This window comes from Mustela putorius, unplaced genomic scaffold, assembly GCF_011764305.1.
Source record: "Mustela putorius furo isolate JIRA1106 unplaced genomic scaffold, ASM1176430v1.1 tig00000596_pilon_pilon_pilon, whole genome shotgun sequence".
NCBI classification, from domain to species: domain Eukaryota; kingdom Metazoa; phylum Chordata; class Mammalia; order Carnivora; family Mustelidae; genus Mustela; species Mustela putorius.
The window spans coordinates 16343648-16361851 of NW_025421428.1; the positions used below are offsets into that span (position 1 = coordinate 16343648).

Below are 18204 nucleotides of genomic sequence, written 5' to 3' on the forward strand. Positions count from 1 at the left end.
CGCTGAGCAGAGAGCCCGACTCGGAGCTCGATTGCAGGACCCTGAGACCATGACCTGAGCCAAAGGCAGAGGCTTCACCCACTGAGCCACCCAGGCGCCCCTGATTTATTCTTGATAAAAGTTGTTTCAGGCCTTCTGGTTCCTCTGTGTTGGCCCCTGTGCAGCTACAAAACATTCTCCTGAAAGCTCTGATCATTTGGGGGAGGACTGACATCTTCACGAGTTTCTAACCCATGAACACAATTCTCTTCTCTCCATTTATTTAGGATTTAGGTCTTTGAAACATTCTCTTTGCCAGAATTCCTAGTTTCCAAAACAGTGATCCAGTACACATGTGTTTTAAAATTCAACTTATTTAAGCAACACAAGAGTTTACCCATCTCTCCCACTGTCTATCCCCACCTTTTGCAGCCCCTAACCCGTTCTCCGCACCCACGAGTGTGGCTTCTGCTGAAGCCCGCCTCTGCGCGTAAGAGGCCACATGGCATCTGTCCTTCTCTGCTAGGTCCCTGAGCGTGATGCCCTCTGCAGCCGTCCACAGCACTGCAAACGGCAAGATTTCATTCTTTTTGTGGCTGAGTCATACTCCATCACACACGCACACACACGCGCACACGCACTCCACATTTTTTATGCCCATTCATTCATCGGTGGACACAAACTGCTTCCGTCCTGGGCGTGAGTAACGTGGCAATGAAGGGGGCATATACCTTTCCGAATCAGTATTTTTGTCTTCTTCAGATAAATACCCAGTACAATTGTGGCTTCTAGGGCAGCTCTATTTTTAACCTCCTGAGGACCCTCCAGACTCTTTTCTAGAGCGGCTACACCAGCTCGCATTCCCACCAACCGTGCACAAGAGCTCCCCTTCTCCACACCCTTGGCAACACCTGCCCGTTTCCTGACTTGTTCATTTTAGCTGTTCTCACCACCGGCCCACGGGCCGAGTGTCTGTCTGTCCCGGTCCTCCGCCCTTGTTGGGATCAGCTTCCCTGTCTTTCTTCTGTTGAGCTTGTGAGCTCTGGGCGCCAGACCCTCGAGGATGCAGGATTCGCAATTAGGCGCCCTGTTCCGCAGGCGGCCTTCCCATCTCACCGGTCCTCTCCTTCGCCGTGCGGACTTTCCGCTTGTTGTCGTCGCACTTGTTTAGTTTTGCTTGTGTTGCTTTTCCTTTTGGTGTCAGGTTCAAACAACCATCACCAAGACAGATGTCAAGGAGCTTCTCCTAGGAGTTTCATGGTTTCGGATCTTACACTCAAGTCAGTAATCCATTTCGAGTGTTCTTTGTGTGTGGTGTAGGGCAGTGTCCAGTTTCCCCGACACCGTTTACAGAAGAGACGGCCTCGCCCACTCAGTTGTAAATTAATTGACTGTACATGCGTGGGATTGTCTGGGCTCTCTGTTCTGTCCCTCTAGGTATCTGTTTTTGTGCGAATGCCATAATGTTTTAATTACTCTACCTTTGTAAAATAGTCTGAAATCAAGGAGCACGATGCCTCCAGCTTCATTCCTTCTCAAGATTGCTTTGGTTTTTCATGATCTTCTGTGGTTCCATACAAATTTTAGGACTCTTCTATTTCTGTGAAAAATACCCTTAGAATTTAAATTTTATTTATTTATTTGTTTATTTGACACAGAGAGAGATCACAAGTAGGCAGAGAGAGAGAGAGGAGGAAGCAGGCTTCCCGCTGAGCAGAGAGCCCGATGCGGGACTTGATCCCAGGACCCTGAGATCATGACCTGAGCCTAAGGCAGACACTTAACAACTGAACCACCCAGTTGCCCCTAAAATAGTTAAAACTCCAAGAAAACCACCCCGATTTTATGGGGTACCTGGATGCTTCAGTCGGTTAAGAATCTGACTTTATTATTTTTTTTAAGATTTTATTTATTTATTTGAGAAGGCACACAAGCAAGGAGGAGGGGCTGAGGGCCAGGAGGAAGCAGACGCCCTGCTGACCAGGGAGCCCAATGCGGGGCTCGATCCCAGGACCCTGAGATCATGACCTGGGCTGAAGGCTGAGGCTTAACCGACTGAGCCACACAGGCACCCAGTGTTTGACTCTTGGTCTGGACTCAGGTCTTAATCTCAGGGTGGTGAGTTCAAGCCCCAGACTGGGCTCCACACTAGGCCTGTGGCCTACTTAAAAAAAAAGAAAAGGGGCGCCTGGGTGGCTCAGTGGGTTAAAGCCTTTGCCGTTGGCTCAGGTCATGATCCCAGGGTCCTGGGATCGAGCCTCACATCGGGCTCTCTGCTCAGCGGGGAGCCTGCTTCTCCCTCTCTCTCTGCCTGTCTCTCTGCCTACTTGTGATCTCTGTCTGTCAAATAAATAAATAAAATCTTAGAAAAAAAAGAAAAAGTTAAAATTACTGTTTTTTAGAATTTTTTTGTTTGGCCTATATTTCTCTTTGCTGCTGCATTTTATTTTTTTTAAGATTTGTTTTTCATTGGGGCGCCTGGGTGGCTCAGTGGGTTAAAGCCTCTGCTTTCAGCTCAGATCATGGTCTCAGGGTCCTGGGATCGAGTCCTGCATCGGGTTCTCTGCTCAGCAGGGAGCCTGCTTCCTCCTCTCTCTCTGCCTGCCTCTCTGCCTACTTGTGATCTCTGTCTGTCAAATAAGTAAATAAAATCTTAAAAAAAAAAAAAAGATTTGTTTTTCATTTGTCAGAGAGAGAGAGAGCACAAGCACGCAGAGTGGCAGGCAGAGGCAGAGAGAGAAGCAGACTCCCCGCTGAGAAAGGAGCCCAATTCGGGACTCGATCCCAGGACCCTGGGATCATGATCTGAGCCGAAGGCAGAGGCTTAACACAGTGAGCCATCGAGGCGCCCCAAGAGTTTATTTTTAAGTCATCTACACCCAATATGGGGCTCAAACCTACAACCTTGACAAGAGTCCCATGCTCCACTGACTGAACCAGCCAGACACCCCTTATTCTTTTTTTTTTTTTTTTTTAGGTTTTTATTTTATTTATTTATTTGTCAGAGAGAGAGCGAGCGAGAGCGAGCACAAGCAGACAGAGTGGCAGGCAGAGGCAGAGGGAGAAGCAGGCTCCCCGCTGAGCAAGGAGCCTGATGCGGGACTCGATCCCAGGATGCTGGGATCATGACCTGAGCCGAAGGCAGCTGCTTAACCCACTGAGCCGCCCAGGCGTCCCCCTTATTCTTTTTGATGTAATTGTAATTGGGATTGTTTTCTTAATTTCTTGGATGGTTCATTATTAGTGTAAAGAAAAGCAACAGAGTTTTGTGGGTTGATTTTGTATCTTCCAAGTTTACCGAATTTGTTCTAGTTCTGGGTTTGTTTGTTGTTTTTTTTTTTTAATGAAGTCTTTAAGGTTTTCTGTACATATCATGCCCTCTGCAAATAGTGATAGTTTTAGTTCTCCCTTTCCAATTTGGAAGTCTTTTATTTCTTTTTCTTGCCTAATTGCTCTTGTTAAGATTCCCAATTCTATGTTGAACTGAGTGGAATAGTAGACATTCTTGTCTTATTCCTGCTCTTAGAGGAAAGCTTTCAGCTTTTCCCCAGTGTGAAGCTGGTGGGGGCTTGTCACACACGACCTTTGTTATGTCAAGGTGAATCCTCTCTATCCCTCCTTTAATGAATTTTTATCTTTGGTGGATGTTAACCTTTTTCCAACCCTTTTTATGCATCTCTTGAGATGGACACGTGGCTTTTGTTCCTTGTTTTATTGACAGGGTATGTCAAATGGGCTGATTTGGGGATGCTGAACCATCCTGCGTCTCTGGAATAAATCCCACTCCAACACAGCGTATGATCTTTTTTAATGTACTGTTGGATTTGGGTTGTTAAAATTTTGTTGAGGATTTTTGCATCTATGTTCATGAGGGATATTATTTTCATTGTTTTGAGTTTTTTTGGTGGCATCCTCACCTGGTTTGGTGTCAGGGTGATGAGGGTCTCATAAAATGTAAGACTCGCCCCCCCCCCCCCCCCATTTTTTAAAGGGTTTGAGCAGGATTGGTATTGATTGTTCTTGTATGTTTGGTTGAGTTCACCAGTAAAGCCATCTGATCTCGGATTTCTGTCTGCTGGGATGTTTTCGATGACTGATTTAATTTTCTTGCTGGTAATCTGTCTGTTCAGATTTTCCGTTAATTTTCCATTGAATCCAAGAATTCAGGCTTGGTAAGTTGTACGTTTCTAGGAATTTATCCTTTTCTTCTGGTTTTCAGATTTATCGTGTATAATTGTTCATAGTAGTCGCTCATGATCCTTGGCACTTCTGCGGCATCTGCTGTAACTTCTCTCCATTTCTCATATTATCTGAGTTCTTTTTTTCTTGCTAAATCTCGCTGGAGTTTGTTAATTTTATCTGTCTTTTCAAAAACCCAGTTCTAAGTTTCTTTGATCTTTTCTGTTATCTTTTCAGTCTATTTCGTTTACTTCTGCTCTGATCTTTATTTCCTTCCTTCTTCTGGCTTTGGCTCTCGTTTGTTCTTTTTCCTCGTCCCTTGAGGTGTAAAGTTGGAGACTTCTCTAGGTTTTGAGGGAACATGTACGGCTATGAACGTCCCTCTGGGAGCTGCTTGTGCCGCACCCTCAGTTCCGGCGCGCTGTGTCTCGTTTCTATTCGTCTCAAGGTGCTTTAACCATTTTCCTTTGGTTTCTTTGACCCATCGGAGGTTCGGCACGTTGTTGGATCGCTACATCACTTGCGACGTGTGCGGTTTTCTTTGTGTGATTAGTTCCTAGTCTCACGCCGCCGTGGTCCGTGTGTCAAGACTCGTTTCGCGGCCTCGGCCGTGACCGGCCCTGGAGGGGCGCGGCCGTTCGGTGCGGGGTCCCCGCGTCGCCCCCGCCGCGCGTCCTGCGGACTCTCGGTCTGGGGACCCGCCTGTGAGGAACGTGGGGGCGGGACCTGCGACCTCCCTGGTGCTCGGCTCCTCCCTCAGGTCGCCGCGCTTGCGTCCTCCGCTCCCGCGTCCGCGCCGGGACTCGCCGGGCCCCCGGGCTCGTCCCGTCCTCTCACGGGCTCGAGCCTTCGGCGACCGCGACGGCGCCGTCGCTCGCACCGTCTGTCTCGCGGGTCGCCGCTGTGGGACCCGCGCCTGCTCCGCTGCGGGCGCCCCGGGAGTCGCGCGGCTCCGCGTCCGCCGCTCGCTGGCAGGAGACGGAGCCGCGGGCGGGGCGCGGACCCGTGGGAGGACGCGTGGGAGGACCCGTGGGAGGACGCGTGGGAGGACGCGTGGGAGGACCCGTGGGAGGACGCGTGGGAGGACGCGTGGGAGGACCCGTGGGAGGACGCGTGGGAGGACGCGTGGGAGGACGCGTGGGAGGACGCGTGGGAGGACCCGTGGGAGGACTCCGGGCTGTCGGTCGCCGGGACCCCCGGCCGGCCCCTCCCGTCCCCGCGTGGGGGGGCGCCCCTCCCCCGCCGCTCCCCCGCGGGCAGAGCCCTGGGTCACTCGCCACCGAGCGCGGCGTGCGCGGCGGCCCCGGCGGGTGTCGGGCGCCCGTCCCCGGGCTGAGGAATCGCCGTCTGCGCCCGAAGCCGCTGCTCACGCGCTCGGCGACGCTTCACTTGAGGCGCGACGCGGGCTGGATTTCTTGGCTCGAAGCCAGCCTGGGGCGTCGGGGAAGCTCGGCTCGGCTGCGGGGCGCCCCTTCCCGGGCCCGCCGCCGGCGCCGCTGCGCTCAGGCCTCGTGGCGGGTCTCGTTGCGCCGCCGGCTCGCCGCGGACGTGAGGTCACTTCTGCCGCGGTGCGGAGCGAGGCCGCGGGCTGGCGCGCTTGTGCTTCGTCCTGCTGGTTCGCTGGGAAGGGCCGGCGCGGAGGCCGCCTCCCTGCTGGCCGGTCCTCTCGGGGCTGCGGCGGTGCCACCCGCGGGCCGCCGGGGACGCGCGTCCGGCCTCCACCCCGGGCACGAGGCCGCGGCGGCCCCGGGCGGCCCCAGTCCCCGTCCCCGCAGTTTCCGTCCCCGCATCGCTTGGCTCGGCCGAGCCCGCGGTCTGGAGCAGGCCAGGCGCGGGACATCCGCCAGGGTCACCGCCTTGCGGGCCGGCCGCGGGCGCGGGGTCCCGGGGCGCACATGGCGGCCGTCCCTGAGCCGAGGGCAGACCCCGGCCCTGCGTGCTGGCCGCTCCCCCCGGGGCTCCGACCCCGCGGTGCTGGTTTGCGGGGCTGCTCCGCGCGGACCCGCACGCACCGGCTGAGCGAGGGGCCGCGGCACAAGGCGTCCCTTCCGGAAGCGGGGCGCGGTGGGCGGCCGGTGCTTCGTCCCCCGACGGTTGCCCAAGAGGCCGCGCACCCCGTGCCCAGGCAGAGAAGGTGCCCAGGGGGCGGGCGCGGGCGCCGGTGCGGGGCTGGGGACACCCGCGGGCGACGTGCAGGTGACTTCCGGCCGTCGGCCGCTTCCGGGGCTGCGCCGCCTCCCCTCCACCGGGGCGCGGACTCACCCCGCGAGGGCCGCCCGCCCCACTTCACAGGATGGGGGTCCCGGCTCGGGGACCGCCCACGCGCCCCCACCCTGCGGGCGTCCATCTGGGGCCGCGGACCGCCGCGGCGGGCGAGTGCGGCACAGCGAGGGCCGCGTGGGGAGCTGGCACGGGTCAGGCCTGGCCTCCTGGGCAATTCCGAGGGTCGCGTTGGCGGCCGGACACCCGCGCCCGTCCTCCCCCGCCCGCTCCCTGGGAACAGACGCCTGACCCTGCTTCCCCCTAAACGACAAACTTGTGAACCATCCGCTCCTTCCCGGAGAGCCGACCCTTGGTCTGGCCTTGCCCTGACTCATGGCATGAATGGGGACAGTGGACGCCTGCCCCGGAGGGAGGGGACAGTGGACGGCCGGGCCGGAGGGAGGGGACAGTGGACGGCCGGGCCGGAGGGAGGGGACAGTGGACGCCCGGGCCGGAGGGAGGGGACAGTGGACGCCCGGGCCGGAGGGAGGCGCTGGCTCCACAGACAGGTCAGTTCATCAGATAAACGTCCAGTTTGGAGGTTCGTGTGTGTGAGCACAGGGGGAGGAGCAAAGGGAGTGACAAACTGCCGCGGAGTGTGGACCCCCACGCGGGGCTCTGGCTAGGTCACGGACTGAGCCGAAACCAAGAGGCAGATGCCCAGGCGGCCACATCCGTTGACTTTAAGAGCTGCGGCCAGTTTCTTCCTGAAAGGCTGGAATGATTCGCGTTACCTTTTCCCCACACGTTCACCAACACGGATGTCCTAGTATTTGTGCCAAACCCAAGAGGCAAGAAGCAATAGGTCATCCCTCTTGCTGGCCTTGGGGGTCTCCCATGGGCTAGGAAGATTCTGCGACCTCCTTTCCCAGGTTAGCTCTTGAGACCGTCACTCCCTCCCCCTCCCGGCTGCTGTTCTTGATGTACAGTGACCCCTTCCCTGCCAAGGACTTTCTGCCTCCACCACCACCTCCAGCTACTGGGGCAGGTGCATGGGTCAGGGCCGCAGCAGCCCCGGCCAGCCTCGGCCCCCACCTTGCCCCAGATGCTCATCTGCGGTGTCCTGGGCCTGTTCCCGGGCACTGGCCCTCCCACCACTTCTCCCCAGTGCTTACCGGGCCAAGGAAGAACCCAGCGGCCAGACATGAAGGCCTTGAGCCTCCCACCAGCCCTCCTCCAGCGCAGCTGCCCGAGGCCCCAGCCAGACCCCCAGATGGCAGGTGAGGGAGGGGGCACATGACCGAGCTCCTGGCTGGCCCCGGGCTGAGGGCTGGACAACACAGCAATGTGCCTTCTGAGCCGCGGGGTGCAGGTGGGCGGGCATCTTGGGGACAGCCAGCCTCCCAGCCCGCATGTGAAAAACAAGACACTCGGACGGCCTGCACAGACCGCGGCTGTGCAGAACGGGGGCGACGCGTCGGGCTCAGGCCCTGAGAGTGCTAAAAGCCCCCAGTGACACAACTTTGTACGCAAGAGCTCGCGGATGGGCATCTGATCTACCAGCTTACCTGTTCCTGTGGATTCTGACCCTTTGCCACCCGGCCCTGCAGGGGGTGCCCTGGGAGCACGTGGGAGGCAGCAGGAACAGGCGCCCCCAGAGCCGGCACGCCCATCCCAGGACTCCTAGACTCTTGCCAAGCTGTCCGCTGGTGGCTTCCTGTCCTGCCCAGCCCGAACCTGCTGCCCCTCCCTGGACCACTAGAGACCAGGACCCGGCCAGGGAGCCAGGCTCGACGGGACCCAGCATCAGCACAGGCTCGTCCGGGAGAGGGTTGCCAGCTGGGCCCACACTCACTTCCCGACAGCCTCCGGCAGCCCGCACAGGGTCCCTCTGCTCGCAGGGGAGGTCTAGGGGCCCCACCCGGCCTCTCTGTCCAGGGGCCACGGCGGCAAACTTGGACCCATGGGCCCGGAGGTCTCTGGGTCCGGGAAGGTAGCGGGCGGTGCTAAGAGAGAAGAGCCAGGCGGCCGCAGCAGAGGGTCGGGTTTAATGGTCACTCTAAGGGGTATCGTACATCCTTCAGAGCCCAGCACATGCCCCTGCTCCTCCCATAGCTGAGGGCACAGCCTGGTGTCCTCACACCCAGGCTCTGCGGAGGGGGGCCTGCCCCCGAGCCCCAGCAACATACAAGAGCCGGCCCTGCTGGGCCCCAGCTGGGCCGCATGCCCCAAATCCGCCGTGGCTCAGCGCTGCCGCGGGGTCCCCACCCACCGGGGCCCAGCCCCGGCCCACCCCTGCGGAACCTTTGCACTGAGAGAGGGCTACGACCCAGGCTGGCAAAAGCTGAGCCGCACCACGGCATCAGGGGGCCCGGCGGGTGCAGGAGGACGGGGAGCCGGGGGGGCCCAGCTCAACCCAGAGCCTCCTCGGGGACAAGGGAAGGCGCGCCCCTCCCCTGCTGCCCAGGCACCCCTGCTGGGCCGGCGCGGCTGAGGTCAGAGGAAGCAGGGGCGGCGAGAAGGTACAAGCGCACACCATCAGGGACTCGGCCACGGCCGGGGCCAGGCCGGGCAGCCGGGCGACACTGCTCCCCCGACGGGCCGCCCTGGTGCTGGTGATCAAATAGGGCAGGGCAGAGGAGCGGGGAGCAGACGAGGTCCTGGACACACACGGGGCTGGGTTGTCTACACCGTAACTGGTACCACAGCACTCAGCTACTCGACTAGTCACGCTGCTTCCCTCCGGACTGTTCCGGGGCTGTGAAAATTGCACTTATGTCTACGGACCCGAGGAGAGGAGGTGCCTCGGGGCAGGGCCGAGGCCCCATCGGTGCCCGGCCGCCAAGCAAGCCCTGGCCACGGGGGCGAGGCTGGTCCCGGGCCACAGGGGCTCTGACCTCAGTGGGCTGTGGTGCAGGGAGGGCCAGACCCCCAGGAGGGAACCTGAGCGACATCTGGGGGTGCCCTGAAGTGGGGACCCACGCGGTCCTGGGGCGCATACAAGTGGCCCAGCCCCAGCCACTGGTCCGTGGAAGCAGCCGGGTGGGGGTCCCGGCCCTCAGAGAACATCCTCAAAGTCCAGCAGCTTCGAGTGCTGACGGCTTTTCCACAGTCGGTACAGCCGGAAGTCAAAGTAGGTCTCGATCATCTGCTTCCCTGGGGTACGAGAAGAAAGACCAGGGCTCAGGCCTCACCCCCGGGCCCCAGCGCTCAGGCGGAGAACCAGCCTGGCCCTGGCAAGCTCACCTTGGGCCGACAGCTCCAGCGGGGACTCGAAGGTGACCTTGTAAGGGGTCATGAGGGTCCTGAGGTTCTGGAACAGCTGAAAGGGCAGGGCGGGGCCATGACTTCAGGGCAGGGGAGGTATGGGGGAATGGTGTTCAGGGAGCAGGAACCCCCCACCACTGACTGGGCTCAAGCACAAGGGGCTTCTAGGGGCTGAAGGAAGAGAGGAGAACGGAAGGAGAAATGAAAGGCTGTCAACTCTCGTAGTGGGTCCGGGGTCTCCAGAGGCCTGGGGCAGGGCTTGGGGGTCCCTGTACCTTCTCCCCGTTGGGGTTCCCCAGAATGTAGCAACCCATGATGTGGATGACGTTTGGCTCCGGGTTCACTTTGCTCATCAGGCGGCTCAGGCGCTTCCAGAAGCTGGTGCGGGAGGGGCTGGGTCACCAGCAGCCTCCAGCCCAGGCCCCCGCGCGTGAGGAGGGGCAGGCCAGGGCCCAGGACCCGGCTCTGGAGACAGGAGCATCGTGGGGAGGGACCGCGGGGCCGGCGTGTGCACACGGACGCCGCCTCCACGGGCGGCCCACTCACTGGATCATGTCCTCCTCCTTCTCCACTTTGGCGAAAGTAGCCACCTTGTTCTTGAGCAGGTACAGGTGTCCTGGGCCGCCCTGTCAGAGACGGGGTTGGCCACGTGGGGTGCACACAGAGGGCGTCCACTCGTGGCCCCCATCACACAGACACGTGCTCGTTCACCGGTGTGCGAAGGCTGCACGTTCTGTCGAGAACCTCGTCCCCCTAGCAGGAAGGGGCTGAGCCCTACCTGGCAGAAAATCAGCATCTTCCAGATCTTGGCCCCTTTGTGGTAGATGTTCAGCTTCTTCTCTATTTCCTCTAGGGAGGGAGGAGTGTGAGCTGTCCCCCAGGGTCCCCTCGCCCCCCACGGCCTGTAGGTGAAGCCCCACACGGGATCAGAGGACAGTGGGGCCACGGGGCACATACCCAGAATGTCCTCAAACGTTGCGTGCTCGTGGTCCTGCGAGAGACATGGGCCACACTCTGGTCAGGGCCCCTCTCAGGCCGCGGCCCCCCACCCCCAGCCCCGGGGCTGGCGCAGAGGGACTCACGTAGAGGATGGGGATGATGGACGGGTCGTCCCTGCGGATGATAGTCGGGATGAACTCGGCTTTGGGGACCTTGGAGGAGATGAGCTGGAGACAGCACAGGGGGCGGCTCAGGGCCCAGCTGCCTCAGACCCAGTGGGCGGTGGGAGGTCCCAGGAGGTCACCCCCCACTGCTGGGCAGCCTGTGATGGCTGCATCATTTCCAGGCAGAGCCTGTTGGGCTCCTGGACGAAAGAGAAACCCCCCACCAGCCCACGACTGGCTGGAACAGGAAGATCATAAAGACACCCGACCTCACCATGACCTTGGGGGGCACAAAGCCCACGGTGTCACAGGCCACTGCCTCCAGGCCCTTCTCCGTCTCCCAGTCCAGATCCTCGAAGCCCTCACCCAGGGTGCAGTGCGAGCTCTGCAGGTCACTACCTGAGGGGCAGGATGGGTCACCAGGGCTGTGGACCCCTCGTAGCACCTCCAGTCCCAGCTGGAACCCGCAGACATGAGCAGTAGACGGAACCCAAAATAAAGGCTCCCGGAGGGTCCTCCAGGTCAGCAAGTAATCCAGGGTGGGTGACAGAGCCTAACAAAGGCCACCACCAGCGACACTGGCCGCTGCCACCATATGCGGCTACCCTGTGGACCCCCACACAATGCCAGCGGGGCAGGCCCCCCGGGGCCCTGGAACCAGGAGCCGGCAGGGCAGCCCTTGGCCTCCCAGGTCTCCCAACACAGCACACAGCACCCTGCCCACGAAATAGAAGGGGCCAGGCACCCCCACCTCACAGATGGGTAAGCTGAGGCTCAGAGGGCAGAAGCGCAGAAGCCTAGCTGCCCAGGCAGGAGGGCTGCCTGGCGGAGCACAGGAGCTGGGGCCTGGGGGGGCGCTTCTGGGGGCAGGTGGGCCGGCCTGGCCGGGCACCTACTGTCTCGGGAGTCGTGGGAAGTGTCGGCTTTCATGGGGGTGGGGTCGCTCCAGGACCGGCTGAAGCTCCGCTCGCGCCGCTCCGCGAACGCTGCAGTGAGAGCAAAGCAGGTCAGCGGCGGGACTGGGGCAGGAGGGGCAGAGCCTGAGCTGACCCTGGGCCTCAGCAACCCAGAACAGGGCTGGCTCCTGGCTCTGGGGCACCACTTGGGAAAGCGGGAGGAAGGGTCTGTGGCTAGGACGTCGGAGGGCGTCAGTCTGGGGCGCCTGTGGGCCGAGTCTGGCGTGCTGGGGCAGGGGCTGGTGCCCCAAGACCCCAGTGGGTGTTGGCGAAGGAAGAGTGGGGTCTGGGGCCTAAGACCAGTAGAGGCCGGATCTGTGCAGACGGTTGGGGGCAGGGCCTGTGCACTGATCTGTGTGGGACAGAGCCTGGGGTGGGGCTGTGCTGCAAGCTTGGGGGTGGGGCCTGGAGCCTAAGCTGAGCCTGAGGCAGGGGTTCTGTCGCAAGGCTAGGGGCGGGGCCAGAGTCCAGGGTTCCCTGGTGGGGCTGCGGTGGGGACCCCCGTTTCTCTGGTGCAGCGAGCAGCCCGCAAAGCCCCAGCCGGCCAAGAGCAGTGCCACGTGCCTGCCCACCCTCCTGCCCTGGGCCTTACTCTGGGCCTTCACCCTCCGGCTGCCGACCATGCGTAGGTGTTTGCGGAAGTTCCTGGGGAAGAAACATGGGGGGCTGGTGAGGACCGCCAGAGTGGGTGGGCGGTGGACCAGTCCCCCATGCTCCCTGCTTGGCACTACTGCCCGCAGCTGGCGGGTCTGCCGTCACCTCTTCAGGAAAGAAATGCCTCGTGCCCCTGCGCTCCCCTACTAGCCTACCGCCCACCGCCCACTCCGAAGCAAATCCCACTCCGTCCCTCAGGCTGACACCTTTGCAGGGCTCCCCTTTGCTGCCAGGACAAAGGCACAATGATCAAACCTTCTCTTGCTCTTGGCCCCATGACAGGACCCTGCCCCTTGGTGACCCTCCTGCCTTCAGGAACGCACCCCCACCCCCACTGCCCACCCTTCCAGTCCCTCTCTGAACCCCACCAGCCTCCCTCGCCAAATGGTCAAGGGCTCCTGCTTCCTGTGCTCAGCACCACTGTCTGCACCAGCCCCAGGTAGGACTGGGACCTGCAGACACTCCCTCCATGCTCTTACGGCCCTGGGTCACCTCAGAGACAGGTTGTCTTTACCCCCAAATGTGTGCCCTACCAAGGTCCAGGGTCCAAGATGGACACGGTTTCTGGCCACAGCTCTGAGGTGGGCTCAGGGAGGACAAGCCTTGTTGCTGACCTCACAGCTCTGGGGCTCAAGGGTCAGAGAGAGACAGGGGTGGGCTAACTGCCTGTAGTTCCACTGTCGACGTACCCCCAAAACACAGGTCTGGGGGCCCATGTTCCATGACCTCTCCTGCCTGCTGCGTCCCCAGAGCAGGGCCAGGCCAGTGGTCGCCACCGCCCTTCCCCCATCAGGTCTGCCAGGGCCCAGTGGGCCCAGACCAGACCAGCACAGACAAGAGACGGACCCTGGTGGCGAGTGGCTGGCAGGCCCTACCTCTGGATTACAGACGCAGAATCATTCTCCCGTTTCCGGCGCTTCCTCTCCGCGCAGCCCCTGAACACCCTGAGAAACCACCACGAGTCAGCACTGCCCTTGGCCGCAGGTAGGGGGGACTGAGACGTGGGGACAGAGGCGTGAGCACAGGGCCTGGAGGGGCATCCAGGGCGCCGGGCCAGGCAGAAGGACCCTGGCCTGTCTCACCCTGTCCTCCGCCCGGCTCCTGGCAGGCCCTGCTGTGGCCGTGGTGCCTGCTGGGACGTGGCACTCCCTCACAGTCAAGGCCCAGGTCCCTGGCCTGCCCAAACCTATTTGGGGGTGGGAGGGTCCCCCAGGGACAACCCCAGTGCTCTTAGGCTCAAGGTCCCACAGAGTACTTACGAGATGCTGGAGGAGCGGCGGGAAGGGGCAGCGTGAGAAAGAAGACATAGTGAGCCACGACCCCACAGCCCCCTAGGTTCCCTGTTATTGCCCTTGTCATGGACTCCGGGGGTCCCTCACTCATACTCCAGGCTCGAGCAGGGCACCAGCTGTGCTGTGGGAAGCCCGCGCAAGGGTGGTGGATGAGGAGGTCACGGGCCCATGCTACCAGGTGCCAGGACACGGTCAGGTGGGCACAGAGGCCTGTTTCTGCTGGCTCTGGGCCTGGCAGCCAAGGTGATCACTCCCAGCCAGCCTGAGGGCAGTGATGGGCTCCCTGGAGTAGCATAAGGGGGACACTGCAGCCAACAGTGCCTCTCCAAAAGGAACTCCGCGTCCGAAAACCCAGGTATGTGTCATAGAGAAGAGCAGGCCCCCACAGGGACGCCTGGGGAGTGACCCCCCAGAGGCACAAAATACAAGGAGACCGCTGTCTCGGCAGCTGAGGTGAGGCGGCGCCCAGGAGAACCACCCCAACCGGAGACGGCAGCAGCTGCAGCCCGGGGCCAGGTCCCCAGAGGACCAAGAAGGACAGGGGAGGGCCAGGAAAGCAGAGGGCAGGGCCGTGGGGAAGGCAGGGGTGATGACGGATGGGGCGAGCGAGAGGCAGGGGGAGGCTGGGGTTGGACAGCAGCCGGCCCCGCCTTCCCTGAGACTGTGTCCCATCTGGCAGACGTGGTAGGACAGGGGCACGTGGGGCTGCTCGGAAACAGCCACCCAGGTGGGCCTCGCGGGCGGGAGAGGGTCTGGCAGTAGTTCCTGAGCACCAAGAAGAGGCCCCAGGCCCGGGCCCCGCGCCGTGGACACCCAGCAGGTGTACGACTCACGCTTGCATAGTTGTGGTTGCGGTCTGGAAGCTGAAGAGGTTTTCCTTGGGGAACCACGTACGGATGGGGGTGTCATCTGCAAGACAGAAGGAGGGACGAGGGTGGCTTGGGGGTTTCCTGAAGCTGCCAGGGAAGGGGCTGCTTCTGCCCAAGCCAGTGGGGGAAAAGCACCAGGGTCCCCTAGCCCTCTCCCAGGTGGGCGGACGCTGGCGTGAGGCTGTAAGGTAACATGTGCCGGCTCACGCCAAGACAGCTCAGCAGCTTCGTGAAGGTCGGTCTCTGCCCAGCTCCCCCTGGGGCTGCTGACGGCGGAAGCGCGCGCCTCTGTGAGCACAGCCTGTGTCCAGGGGCCCAGAGAAAGGGTTCACTTCGCTGCCCTTTGGAGAGGAGGCACAGGCCGGGGACAAGGGCTGCAGCCTCTCTTGGGGGCTCCGGGGCCTTCTCTGCAGGCCACCCACTCCACTCCCTTGGACCATTCCAGGAGGGGGGAGGTGGAGGCGCTCACCCGGTGTGGAGACAGTCCCGCTGAGGGCTGCCCCTTCTCAGGACCCCTACAGCTCCTACCCGGGGCAGATAAAAATTTGCTCTACTTTCTCACCCTGACCCCAGCCCCAACCCTTGCGCTCTGTCCATCAGAGGAGCATGAGGTCATGGAGGTGAACTGCCCACACCCCTGGCTTGTGCCCTGATGCCCAGGCAGGCTGCGGACTGGGAAGACCAGGAGGTAGCCTGAGATGATGTGAGGGCGCAGCTAGTCGGCACGCTGCTTTCCAGGAGGTGACCCCAGAGCCGGGAGGCGTGGGGCTGCTCAAGTGTCCCTGAGAGGCCGCTTCTCCACGTAGGAAGCCTTTAGGGCTCACCGACCACCTGCACAGCACCACAGTACCTGGCCAGGCCCCAGACACTATGTGCTTCCCAAGGTTATTGTGAACGTCGTTGGCTGGGGCCCAGGGCAGAGACTGGTCCCCAGGACTCCCCAGACGCAGCCTGATATTCTAATTGAGCCATGTTTTCTGTGTGCTCCACCCTCGAGAATCTCTTAATCGCCCTCCTCCAGGAAGCACTCCTTGACTGACTTGGTGCCGCTGGGCCCCTGCACACCCTCCACCTGTCCAAGCCTCACAGTGCTTGTGGCCACCATACCCCAGCATCAGCACCCTGCCCCCGAGCCTGCCCTCACCAGACACACGATCGACACTGTACATCCTCTCCAGCTTCTTGCGGCGGCTGGTGGCCTCAGGCAGGGGTGGCTGGTCCAGCCCAAAGGCCCGAGGGGAGGGGCTGGGACCAGGGGCCAGCTGGGCGCATCCGGGACATTCCTTGGAGCCCTGGCGGCTGCCTGCCCAGCTCTGGCAGGGCCTGTTGACGTCCTCGCGGCTGCCCCCGGGGCTGGCACGCAGGGGCTGGCTGTGGTGGTGGGGGTGCCGTTCCCGCTGCCGCCGCCCCTTTACCACGGCCAGCTCGATGGCCTCGGCCTCCGGGCTGGGCAGCAGGGCCGGCTCCCCGGAGATGGTATACACGCGGGGCTGGGGGCCCTCACCGGCCGGCTTCCCACGGACAGCCTCCTCTGAGAGGCTGTCCTCGTAGCGGCCATTGGAGACGAGGGAGAGGCGACGCTTGTTCTGGGGGGCTGGCTGCATCTCGGGGGAACCGTCGTGGCCAGAGTAGGCGTCAGCCAGCAGGTGGTCTGGGGAAGAGGTGCCAGGTGAACGGCAGCCCTCTGGCCCTGCCCTCCCCGTCTCCTGGTGTGGTGAGGGCAGGGAACTCCCAGTGAGTGCCTGGCCCAGGTGGTGGGGGGGCGGCTGGGCTGCCCTGCAGCCCCAGTGACCAAGTTCTAAGCCCCTGGCATCTTCAGAAAAGGTGCTTGTGACCTGCGTATCCTCTCGGAGGCTCCCACCCTCCTCCTACCTGGGCCCCCAGCCCTGGGTGTGTGCGCGCCTGGGGGGACAGGCTATGCTACCTGTGGTTGACGCGGGGGGAGGGGGGAGACAGGAATGAACATGCCACCTCCCAGCCTGCCACTGCACCCATGCGCCCAGTGCCAACTTCTCCCCTCCCCCCCACCAGCTGGCCCCCAGAGACAGCGGTGCCAACCCTGGGGGTGCCAGGAGGCCTGTTGCCATGCCAACGGCCCAGGCTGGGTGGGTGCCATGGTGATGAGTGACTCTGAGCTCCTCCTGGGGCTCTGGGCCAGGGAGGGCAGGGGGCGTGAGGAAGCCAGCCCAGCAGGACAGCTCCTGCTGCCTGCTCCCGGCCCTGGAGCTGGGCCAGGCCTGGGGCAGGGGACAGCATCCCTAGGCTGTGGGGGTGGCGGGGGAGGGGGGTGCGCTGCGGACCAACCCCGTCCGGGCACCTCTTCCAATGCCCCTACCTGCACCGTTCCGATTCTCAGGGTGACTCTGGGACAGGTACTCGCCAAATGCTCGGGCTGCTCTGGAGGGTGGACAGCGGGGTGCGCTCTCAGTGCACCCGGGTCACTCTGGACGCTCCTCAGAAGGGAGCTGGGGTCCCCACCCCCCACCCAGCCCTTGGGCACCAGCCGGGGAAGGGTCGGGGTCACTCACGGCCGTCGGTGCCGTCCCGCCCCCAGAAAACCCAGCGCGGGCAGGGCTCAGCTCCGGGGACCCCCGCCCCCCGCCCCGGGTCCCGGGGCACAGCGGCCGGCGCCGGGGCGAGCGCTCCGTCCGGCCGCCGTCACTCCGTGAGCGCGGTCCGCGCGCGGGGGTCGTGAGGTCGGGCGCGTCGCCCACAGCGGTCTGGGGAGCGCGGCCGCGCCGAGCTGGGGGCGGCGGTGGGGGAGGGAGACGCGGCGCCGAGCCCCGCCGCGGGGCACGGGGCGGGCGCGGGGCGGACGCCGCGGGGGAGGGGGCGGGCGCGGGGCCCCGGCGGCCGGGCCGCCGCACTCACCGCACTTTGGCCGCCACCGAGGACATGGCCTCGCTCCTCAGCGCCCTCCTCCGGGAGGCGGCGGCGCCCATGGTCGCGGCGGCGGCGGCGCATCCCCCGGCCTCAGAGCGCGCCCCGCGCCCGCCGCCGCCGCCGGGGTAGCCGCGCCGCGCCGGGGCCGGAGCTGGGGCTGGGGCTCGGGCCCGGGCCCCGCATGGCCGCGCCGGGCCGTCCGCGAGTCCCGCCGCACCCGGAGAGCGCGGCCGGGGCCGGGGGCGGCGGCTCCGCCCACCGCGACGTCACGGACGGGGCGGGCCCGGGGCTCCGCCCACCGCGACGTCACGCCTGGGGGTGGCCGCCCGTGACGTCGGTGCCCGGCGGGGTCGTCCGGAGGGGACCGGGGAGGTGGCTCCGCCCACCGTGCCGGCTTGGGGGGGGGGAGGCTGGGGGGGGAGCGCGGAGACACTGAGGCCGGCGGTCCCCTGACTGCAAGCGCCTAGGCCCTCGGGTTGGGGGGCTTCGTGCCCCTGGAGACCTGCAGGGGCTGCGGGCCCCAAAGACGCGGGGCCGGAGTTGTCCCTCCTTCTCTACAGAAGGGCTCCCCGGTCTCGGTGTGGGCGGCATAGTTCTGCGGGGCAGGATGCCCGACAGGTCAGGAGGGGGCTCCTCGGTTGGGGGGGCTCCCCAGTCCCGCGCGGACCTTGGGCGTCCTGCTTGCCTGGTCACGGGGGTGCCTGGGGTCCCCCCTCCCCTGGTGGCTTCGGAGGACAGCAGGCGATGCTCCCTGCCCCCTCCCCCAGGGTGCACCAGTGACAGGGCGGGCTGCTCTCCGCCACAGGGACTCGGCGAGGCA

The 18204-nt window shown here is 62.9% G+C and overlaps 2 protein-coding genes across 9 annotated transcripts in view; one reads left to right on the plus strand and one right to left on the minus strand.

Annotated features, from left to right (window-relative positions):
• The window catches only part of LOC123392826 (collagen alpha-1(III) chain-like), a 12192-nt gene extending 3338 nt beyond the window's left edge, over nt 1-8854 (plus strand). Inside the window, exons 2-5 of the mRNA XM_045082926.1 lie at nt 4919-5163; nt 5419-6572; nt 7397-7640; nt 8508-8854. Coding sequence (XP_044938861.1) covers nt 4919-5163; nt 5419-6572; nt 7397-7640; nt 8508-8854 — 1990 coding nt within the window. The remainder of the gene's footprint in view (nt 1-4918; nt 5164-5418; nt 6573-7396; nt 7641-8507) is intronic.
• On the minus strand, nt 8388-17615 carry NSMF (NMDA receptor synaptonuclear signaling and neuronal migration factor). 8 transcript variants are annotated; one of them, XM_045082824.1, is made up of 16 exons: nt 17373-17614; nt 16837-16898; nt 15646-16152; nt 14466-14541; nt 13600-13605; nt 13216-13284; nt 12279-12331; nt 11627-11716; nt 11005-11129; nt 10710-10793; nt 10585-10618; nt 10406-10476; nt 10174-10253; nt 9903-10005; nt 9607-9682; nt 8388-9516 (listed from the first exon to the last, which is right to left on the minus strand). In XM_045082824.1, exons 1-16 carry the CDS (start codon nt 17441-17443, stop codon nt 9419-9421), a joined length of 1605 nt encoding a protein of 534 aa, XP_044938759.1. In that variant the 5' UTR covers nt 17444-17614; the 3' UTR covers nt 8388-9418. The 8 variants fall into 8 exon arrangements, with proteins under 8 accessions (XP_044938759.1, XP_044938763.1, XP_044938760.1 ...); XM_045082828.1 differs by lacking the exon at nt 11627-11716 and having other exon boundaries at nt 17373-17615; XM_045082825.1 differs by lacking the exon at nt 13600-13605 and having other exon boundaries at nt 17373-17613.
• Nucleotides 17616-18204: the final 589 nt, after the last annotated feature.

Bases quoted from the DNA above. Each gene is read 5' to 3' on its own strand.
- NSMF (XM_045082824.1), bottom strand. From the start codon at position 17,443: ATGGGCGCCGCCGCCTCCCGGAGGAGGGCGCTGAGGAGCGAGGCCATG. The intron at 10,794-11,004 runs GTGAGGTCGGGT...TGCTGTCTCCAG, and splicing joins TTGTGCCCCCCAAGGTCATG to CTCATCTCCTCCAAGGTCCC. The intron at 9,683-9,902 runs GTACAGGGACCC...CTGCCCTTTCAG, and splicing joins GGAACCCCAACGGGGAGAAG to CTGTTCCAGAACCTCAGGAC.